We start from the raw sequence: 10,370 nt of genomic DNA, 5'->3' as shown, positions 1-10,370 counted from the left end.
GCTCGTGAAGAGGATGAGTTATCAACCACAGCATCAGAGGGCTATATATAGGGTAGAGGGCATCATATATATATATATATATATATATATATATATATATATATATAATTTAGATATTGCATGCATTCCAAATTAAATTATTATTGAGTATTATTTACTCAATAATAACTCATTTTATTTCACCCAGCATTAACCCATTTTGATATATTAATATTTGATATATTAGATCAGCAATAATCATAATAATAACCCTACTCAGGTTACCAGTATCAGATGTCACTTATCACATGAAGATAGTAAGGAGAGATGACTAACTGGACTATGTCAGAGGATTTGGTGTGCATCAGATCCTGAGTGTCATTGACAAATATCTTGTAAAATATGTGGTCAGTACCACTGCTCCTTATACACAGAGTACATGTGATCACGAATTTGAAAGTGAAAGTAAAGAGTGAGTGTGCATTCAAAAGTGATTTCAATATCCCGCATATTCATAGCGGGTCCCTGATGCCCGCAAATTATATCACCATATCCCTTTAGAGGCTGATTTCTGGAAAATATTTTTTAACTGACTGGTCTTGTGTATTTTGTGTTCAAGGACTCTTATTGTGATATTCTATTGCCTTGCTGTTTCTGGTTTAATTTCCTGTGGTTTAGTTCCTGTTAGCCTTAGTTTCCATAGCTGCCCTGTTACTATGACAACTCATTACATACACCTGTTCCTCATTAGCTTCTTGTCTGCCTGTGTATATATATCCCTTCAGTCTTCCTTTGTTGATCGTTGTCGTTATACGTTTTTGTAAGGCTGTTGCGTCTCCTGTTTCCTCATTGGATTATTCATGTCTTCCTTGTTGGATTGTTTTGTGTATGTGGATTATTGTCATCGGCTTTCCCTGTTTGGACTTTCTTTGTTTGTGTATTATATTTACTGCTTGCAATTAGATCCTCATATAGTGATGGGAGAAATTAAGCTTTTCAAAGCTTTGGATCAATTGAACCAATTTCTTCGCAAAATGTTTCACTGTTTTGAAGCGTTCGAAACGCCACACACTGGTGACCCCTGCTGGTCAGAACAGTGGAAATGCAACAAAAACTCAGGCCAAACATGCATAAAAATGCCTTTTACAAATCCATTGTAAATGTTTTCTTTAAAGTAAAATCTATCAAATGCAATTATCGAATCATGTAATTCGATATGGTCGAATCTATTATTCCTTTTAATTATACTAATGATTAATTAAAATGTCTAAAAATGTATAAAACTGATCAGAGATCAGGTAAAGTGACACTTGGTGCGATCTCAGTAAATCTGCATGATTCATGGGTTCAGATTGAACCATTAAAATTGTGAAATGTTTTGATACAGTTATGGCGTAACGAAGACTCATTTACTGAAATCACGTCACTTTGGCAGTTTGTACATGCTGTGAACCACTGATTCGAAACAAAAGATTTGTAAAGGTTTTGAAGCTTCATGAAGCAGTTTTTTTTTTTAAATTGCCCATCACTAGATCCTCATCTCTCCTCTTCCCTGTGTACTGTAACAATCTCAAGATCATTTCATGAATGTATGTCTTACATCTTTATCTCTTTTATATAACATTAAATGATACACTGAGACGATTGCTGTGTTAACTCACTTTTGTTTACTAGGAACTCAGTCTTCTTTGTTACATCCACACAACATACAGAGTGAACTAGAGCGCCCTCTAGTGCACAGAAGTGCATATATCACAGTATGAAAGCCACCAGTTCACACTGGTGCCTTAAGACTTTTGGTCATTTTAAACATATCTATTGCTTCTTATTTTAAAACTTAACCAAATTCGTTTTATTAAATCGCCTGACTGAAAAGTGTTTTTTTATTTATTTATTTTTTTTTATTTCTTTAAACAAATGCCCCTTGTTTTGATATTCTCCTATATGGTGAAAATACATGTATAGTTTTTCATAGAAACTCAAATGTGAGGTTTGTCTTTTCCATATCCAGCTTTGAATTTTGTATATGTTAACATAAGAAAAGGAGTTAATCTTTCGGTGTATTCATAATTTAAGAAAGACTCAGACCCTGCCAAAAGAGCGTTAGTGGAAGAGGTTAAGTGATTTGGTAGTCTAAATTTAACCTTTGCAGCCCACTGCTCCCTTAATGATGATAGCTGTGCTGTTTTTAGTATGATGGGTGGCAGCTGTGAAAGCATTTATTGGCTCTGAGCTGCCAGTGACACAGGCTCCAGTACTGTGTGACACACACATTGTTTGGTGGTGGTGAAAAAGAGATGAGCTTAGTCATACTGAAGGGCCCATATGAGAAGCACACACAGACACATCAGGAGGCTCGAGCAACAAACCACACCAGAAGAAACAATCAGTGATCAACCTGAGTGGATTAACGTCAATATTAAGAAGAGAGAAGCTCCTGTCCTGTGGAATATTTTCCATGACCTCCTGCAACTGTTAATGATGTGATTTTGTTTTTCTTCAAAATCATAACAAACACAGGGGTCAAAGGTCATTTCTTAAAAGAAGAAAAGCTGACATCAGGGTCAATATCCTCTTAGTCTGAAGAAGAGGTCCTGAAGATTAGTGTTTGGCTGGTCCTAAATGCTAATTTAACTCTCCTGTTGACACGTGAGTTTGCATTTGAGATGTTTACTTTTTTACAATGGAGTTTTGACTAGTAATGACTAGGTACATTAAATCATGTTTATGTTTCAAAAATGTATATGTTACTAAATATTTTAAGTATAGGACTGTTTATTTTCATCCTTCATAAAATTACTGTTAAAACAAATTACTTTTCAACCTGTATCATCCATTTATGACATTTAAGACAAAGATAAACAAATGTTTCAAAGATAAAAAAAAAAATCAGTATCTTTCAGATAATCTTTACAGGCAACAGTGATTGACTGCGGCCCTGACTATGAACATATGATAATCAAAAGTATGTGGTTTCATTTATAATAACTTTTGTTAGTCATCATTGAGAAACTTCATATAATGCTTAACATATTAGTAGGTCCATTTTCAAATCTTAATATTTATTAAAGTTTCATGATCATCATAATCTGAAAGTATGTTAACTAACGATTAAACGTTATATATTATTTATTAACGTTTAATTAATTAACATTATTATAAGTTAATGTTTATGTATATCTGCATAAGCCACCTCACATTTTTATTTACAGCCTGTATGCTGTACTTTACAGATCAAACTGTGAATGAAGTCTTTGGTCATGTATATTAATTACTTTAACATTATTTTGGCACAAATGTGTACTCATCTGACAAATAAAGATCCCTTTTATTAGGGCATAGTTCATATTACTTGACCGGATGCTCCTGGAAAACTGACCAAGCATGAGCCAGTTATTATTTGCATGACCCGAATAATATTTTAAGGGGCAGAATCAGTCATTTTCTATGCTGCGCTGACTGATATGGCAGTCATCATGGACTTAGATTGACAAATTCTCAAGGTCCACAATCTGAATTGGTTTTGAACAGAAACACAGGTAACAATATTTCTTCTAAAATTGAACTATGCTTTGCTTGGCACAGGATACTGTGGTGCAAGTCATTAAAACAAGGGGAACAAACTTAAACATCTGTGCATGTGTAAACTGACCAACAATTAAAAACACATCAGTGTGAATGACCTTTTAAACAGTAGAAAACATTCTCAACTGATTTGGATAGAAACCACTGAAAAGCAGCCATAATGTGAAATGTAATTTGTATGCTAGTTTAGATGGATTAGGATGTTTGTATTCATGCCAACAGTGATGTCATTTTGATGTATGATCCCTGATATAGAAACGTGATGAATTCTGATGCTATGAGTGTTTGTCAAAGTAGTTCATCTGAACACGCTTTGTCTTGTGTCGCACATGGCCAACTCTCCAGCATCTTTATTTGGACAGACTATTTTTAAAAGCTTCCTCCTGATATACAGCACCAGCTGTCTGGTCTTAAGTAAGGAATGGGGTCTGGAGTTATCTTGACTGCTGTAAGAGGACTTCCTTTATGCAAGGAATGTTTCACTATCTCATATAAAGTTCACAACGTACATAGTATTGTACCCTTACACAAAATGTAACTGTAGTACAAGTGCAGTAATTTGGAGGCAATAACAGCAGTACTGGTAATAGCAAATTTAGGACTGAGATAGTTTCTTATTAGGTAATCAGTAATTACTGAATGAAATCAGCTAACTATGACAAATTATAAATAATTGCCAGTTGATTACTATTCACAACATTAGCATGTGTCTAAGACGTGAGCAGTTTTGGGGGCCTGGAAACTCAAGTTTTTTAAAACGATACCATTATCGTCTCTGTGTAAACTGAAAAAAATGATAAATGCAGTACACTGGTTCTTGCAATTCTGGTGCTCTTCAGCCATTTTTGACCGAAAAATTGTATGTTTTGTTTTTTTAGAATTTTTTACTTCATTGGAATGGTATGAAACTTGGTAAAGGTTTTGGCACTTGCTATGTGAACACACACAAAACAAATCATGGACATGATTCGAAAAGTTTAAATGATCCTGAAAAAAATAGTCACACTTGTACTCCTCGCAGTCAAAAATGAGCACTTTGGAAATGAATGGGAGACGAATTTCATCTAGTGGAAACGTTTGGTACTGCGGCCAAACAAAATCTTACCGAAAGCTCAATTTTTGAGATATCAAGCTCAAATTTGGAACACAACTTGTTTAGATTAATGGCTTTGGTTTTCTTGCACTTTTAGACTAAAACATGTTTTTTTTTTTAAATATAGATTTCATATAATAATTTAAAATAGTATTTTTGTGCATTTTTCACAACAATAAACGTAAAATTCTGTAACTTTTTTTAAGTTAACTTTTTAAAACTTTTTTTTCACTTCAGCAATAATTTGCCAAGTGTCGTCTTTAACAAGAGACCAAAATTAAGTCTGTGCTCTAATGCATTCAACATTTATGACAGTTTAAGTAGGAAATTTCATTTTCAGGTCTATGCTCAAAAAGTCAATAAATGGATTATAACTACAGCATAAATATAATTTAGTTCCATAAAATCCCCTAAAAATACAAAATATTAAATAAAAAACATTATTGAACTAAAATATAGTATTCATTTTATTGAAAATAAACAAACAACAACAAAATTCAGTCATTTTTAACCAACACGTGAAGCAGACTACAGACAGGACCTGATGCCAACTGTATTGTAGTGCTTAGCGTGGTTATAGATCATGTGCTAACCATGTAATGTAAACTGTACAGTATGTATACTTTTTAGCACATTTGTTTTCAACACTAAAAGCTACAACACAATCTAGAGCATTAAAAAAATGAATTCTCTCATTGAGAAAGTTAATTACATGTCCTCAAACTCTCTGTTTTTATTATTATTATTATTATTATTATTATTTATTATTGTTAGCCAAAGTTTTATGTATTTGTTTTATAATTTTTCCAACTTCAGGTCTGATTATAACCATCTATAAAATGTCTTTAGTGTGATTTACTGAGCTGCAAGTTTAAGCTCATAACTAATGACAATGACAAGAATGTTAAAAATGTCAGATAGAAAAATTATGACGAGTGATTAACTTTTTTTTTTTTTTTTTTTTTCAGAGCTGGGTATGTGCCACAGAAATTTGTGCCATTCCTAATTCCGAAAATAACACAGAATAAGTGATTACTAGGCAGTAAAAGATATGGATATTTTTGGAGGTGCTCCACGTGTTCTTGGATACCCTCGTCCAGTTCTGGTGAAATGTGGAACAGATGCTGTGCTTAAATGTCAGATTGGTGGAGATCCCCAACCAGATGTGATTTGGGAGCGGAAAAATGAGCCTATTCTTCCTGAGGGTCGTTACCGTATTACCCAAGATGGCAAGGTGTACACCCTTTACATCTCTGGCGTGACAATGGAAGATGCTGGACAGTATATTTGCAAAGCCAAGAACAATATTGGGGAAACATATGCAGCTGCTACCCTTAAAGTGGAAGAAGAGCTTCAAGAGCTCCAGCAAACACAGCCACTCCCGCCACCACCACAACAAAATGAAGTAAAAGTGATTCCACCAGAACAAGAAATCAAAATGATGATACAACAACAGCATGGGGTGGTACAGAAAGCAGACCCATTTCAAGACAACAAGCCTCGTTTTCTTATCAAACCTCTTTCTCTTAGAGTAGACCGAGGAGAAGATGCTGCCTTCTCCTGCAAGCTGTCTGGTGAGCCTTTGCCTCAGGTGGTTTGGGAGAAAGATGGTAAAAAGTTGAATGAGATCTATGAGAGTGCCCACTACCATGTGGGCCAGCAAGATGGTGGCTGGTTCCAGCTGAAGATTTTCAGAACAAGAGCACCAGATGGAGGAGTCTACATGTGCAAAGCAGTCAACAAGTATGGAGAAGCGACGACCGGGGCAGTGCTCCTGGTAGAGCCCATTCCAGAACAAAGAGAGGGAAGCATGACAAATGGCTACACCAATGGTCATTACTCACCACAGCATTCGAGGGCCAAACAATCAAAAGAGCCTCATCTGAATATGTCGAAAGCTAAGAAGTTCACTGTCACAGAAGGCAAGCATGCCAAATTCCGTTGCTATGTCACAGGAAAGCCTAAACCAGAGATTGTGTGGAAGAAAAATGGAGAGAATATTGTGCCGAGTCGAAGACATCTAATTTTTGAGGATAGAGAGGGATATTACACCCTAAAAGTACTGTACTGTAAGCAGCAGGATACGGGACTCTACATATGTGCTGCTTCAAACGCACTGGGAAACACTCTGAGCGCTGTGCAACTGTCAGTTAAAGGTAACTCCACTTTTAATTACACTAATTGAGACTTTAGTTCATCTTCAGAACACAAATGAAGATCTTTTTGATGACAGAATGCTGTCAGATTTCCTTCCATAACTACCACTTTGACACTTCACAAATTCATAAAGAGATCGGAAAACTAATCCATATGAATCGAACGGTTTAGTCCAAATTTTCTGAAGTGAATCGATCGCTTGTTATGATGGACAGATTTAAGTTGGGCTTTTACTCGAATGTAAACAACATAAAGCTCAACCTAACCTGAATAACGCACAAGAACAAACCTCTTTGTCTTCCGAAGATGAACGAAGGTCTTACGGGTGTGGAAGGGTGAGAAATGACAGAAATTTCATTTGGGGCTGAACTAACCCTTTAATATGTTACAGTAGACCCCCAACCACCAAAATTACAAAAGAAAACAGTCTGATAAGAGAGTGTGGCGTTAGCTTTTGATGCCACCGACCCAGTTCGACTCCACCTTTTTCCCTTTTCTAATTGCATACCGCCTTGAAGAGCCTTTTTTTTTTAAATAAGAAAAATGAATAAAAAGTGTCTAACGGTATTACTTAGTGAGAATGAAGTGTTTAACTGGTATTTAATTGACCTGTAATAGATGTGGTGTCCTCACATTGATTGGCTATTGATTTTTGATTGGCCACCGGACTAGTTTTGTTGCGCAGACCTGGCAACCCTGATTACTTCTCTCTATCCCTAAAGCCCTCCACAGAGAATTCATTTATTATTTTAATAAATACAGTCATATACACTGAATATGTTGTTATTGTCGCATACTGATTATTGATATACTACAAGACACTGAGGTATAAATAGTATCTGCTGCTATTTGCACTAAGTATAAATAACATCTAACAACTGTTTACACTTAGAAAATAGTATTTAACTACTTAGTGCAAAGAAAATACTGTAAAAAAATGAAAGAAGAAAGTGTAAATAGCATTTAACACTGCAAAAAGCCTCTACCATAATTAAAATATGTGACTAAGGCATATTAATAACGCTGATATGCCCAGTTCTAACCATTTTTTTTTTTCTTAGTGTTTATATTCTTCCCAGCAAGCAATAGCCGTCATTTCACCATCTCAGTTAACTATAGACCCGTTATAGTCTGGCTATGAGTAACCCACTTCTAGCCAAAATAACCTTGAATTTGGTTACATGTCATTTTTGCCAAAATAACTTGTGAGATGTCTGATATTCTATCATGTAAGCAAAGCCAACAGTGATTACAAATTGGTTTAATTTCTTTTGACACTTTCTAATTGATGACTAGTCTATTCTTGGGCTATGTTAGATGTGCATTAAATTTTCACTGACAGCCCAAATTTTGCCTTGCTATGTTTGCTATGTTTGGATGGCTATTAGACATCTTTTAAATGCAAAATTGCTTGCTGGGTTACTATTAATAAAACATTGGTTGTAATGTTAAATTCTTACTCTCTGTCAGCGTGATATAACAATGTCTGTCTGACGTTTGTGGGTAACTATATTTAGTTATAAAGTCATGCACTGAGCAATGTATTCGATAACACTGTCCAGTGGTCAATGCGTGATGAAAGGTGAGAAAAGCCTCAGGGCTCAGTGCATTCCTCAGTGACAGCATCACTGCAATCTTATCAACAACACAATGGGACATAGCTTACATTTTACAGGGTGCAATTAAGCCTACAGGATTATGTGTCTGCATGACCACGATTTTTTTTAACCACTGTTCTTGGCCTGCCTCATCCCAATTGAGGTATTGTAGAATTTGAAAGTGTTTAGTGTCTATAGATAAGTGCATGTTGTGTTATGAACAATTTATGTTGTTTAACAGTGCAATCTGAATGTCTGTAGCATCTGCATTGTGACATGTTTTAACGTCTGGGCAAATTGTGAAAATGAAAGCATGTTTTATCGTAAATCTCTCACATTTATAGGGCCTCCAGTCCGTTTTAAACGAGCTCTACAAGATGCAGAGGTCAAGGAGAGGGATGTTGCTGTTCTGGAATGTGAGGTTCCGGAAGAGTCCATTTCCGCAGCATGGTACCTGGAGGATCAGAGGCTGCAGCCAGGAAATAAGTATAACATGGAACAGAAGGGCACACGGAGAAGACTAACCATACAAAATGTTGGGGCAGACGATGATGGAGTTTATCTGTGTGAGATGCCTGACGGTGGAAAGACTATTGCAGAATTGGCAGTTAAAGGTACAGTACGTAAAGATTAAGCCTTATTAGGGCATTCAGTAAATCAAGTAATTCAACACCAGCAATTTTCAAAATAACCAAAAGTATTCAAAATAAATAACAATAAAAACAGATAACGATATTTTGTGTTGTCCAGCAGCAATTCACTTAATGATAATTAAAAAAAAAAAAAATGATAATAAGTTTACATTGCAGTTTGATATACAGTACACATGAAATAGAAAGATCTGGCTGTTTCGTTTACTTATTTTTCTGGTAGGTACAATTGTAAAGAAACTTCCACGGAGGTTAGAGGTGATGGAAGGAGAGAATGCAGCATTCTTTGTGGAGGTGGAACAAGATGAGATGGATATCTGCTGGTTTAAAGACGGTCTGCAGTTGCAAGAAACACATCAAACCATTGTCAAGTCTTTTGGCAAAACCCACATCCTGGTCTTTGTCAATACATCATATCAAGACTCTGGCACAATCACCTTTATGGCAGGCAGATCAACAACAAGCTCCAAACTCAGGGTCAAAAGTGAGAAAACTTTACACAATTCAAAAACTTTGTTATTGCATAAAAAAATCTTTTTGAATATAGTGTGGGCTTATTATTTAGAATATGATATCTTTCTTTTTATTCAGCTGCTCGACACTGCCCGCCCATCTGCCCTGTGAGCGTCCACATGAACACTGACAGTTTAAATGGTGCCGTCCTTTCCTGGTCACCATCACCTAACTTGCAAAACTCCACCACTAAATCAGTGTATGTGTTAGAACGACAGGAAGTGGGCTCTCAGGAATGGCAGCGATGCCTGACAACAGAGACAGGCACTTCTGCTGAAGTCCTGGGTGACAGTGTGCCATGTGAGGGTGATTACCGTTTCCGTATCTGCTGTGTTAATAAATATGGCAGAAGTGGACATGTGGAGTTCCCCAAAGTAGTACATCTGGGTAAGAATGTAAATTTCACAAATTTTCTGTAATACCAAGCTGTCAAAAATGATTTGCATTACAAACACGTGACTAATAAGAAACCTATTAGAAGAAGGTAGTGATGGATGTAAGTGTGGCAGGTACTACCAAAGACTATAGAATAACACAAGACGCGTCAGTCGTATTGTTGTGCAATGCATAATATGGCGGAATAAGTCCCGCCTTCTAGATAAGAGCCAATCGCTGACTGGTAAAGTCATCGCGTCACTGCAGCGGCCGTTAGAAGCTCCGGTTCAAATAGAAACAGTCAGACGCACACCTCCGAAATGAGACACAAGAGACGCACACTTAGGACTGCGCGTGCACATTAGCTTGATTTTTTTTGCCATGATTCGAGCATTTAGAAACAAAATTTATTAGACAGCT

The 10,370-nt window shown here is 36.2% G+C and overlaps 1 protein-coding gene across 2 annotated transcripts in view; it reads left to right on the top strand.

The window, feature by feature from the left end:
* Positions 1-10,370, top strand: part of obsl1a (obscurin like cytoskeletal adaptor 1a) — a 48,539-nt gene that overhangs the window by 20,077 nt on the left and 18,092 nt on the right. The window contains exons 1-5 of one of the 2 annotated variants that reach the window (XM_051896817.1): positions 2,222-2,628; positions 5,626-6,813; positions 8,757-9,026; positions 9,286-9,546; positions 9,654-9,962. In XM_051896817.1, the coding sequence (XP_051752777.1) occupies positions 5,709-6,813; positions 8,757-9,026; positions 9,286-9,546; positions 9,654-9,962 (1,945 nt within the window). In that variant the 5' untranslated portion in view covers positions 2,222-2,628; positions 5,626-5,708. Of the gene's footprint in view, positions 1-2,221; positions 2,629-5,625; positions 6,814-8,756; positions 9,027-9,285; positions 9,547-9,653; positions 9,963-10,370 lie in introns of those variants that run through there. The other variant, XM_051896818.1, reaches the window with a different exon arrangement.

This window comes from Ctenopharyngodon idella, chromosome 6 (genome assembly GCF_019924925.1).
Source record: "Ctenopharyngodon idella isolate HZGC_01 chromosome 6, HZGC01, whole genome shotgun sequence".
Lineage (NCBI taxonomy): Eukaryota > Metazoa > Chordata > Actinopteri > Cypriniformes > Xenocyprididae > Ctenopharyngodon > Ctenopharyngodon idella.
The sequence above is the reverse complement of the archived record's forward strand: the minus strand, read 5'-3'. Positions and strand labels throughout refer to the sequence as shown.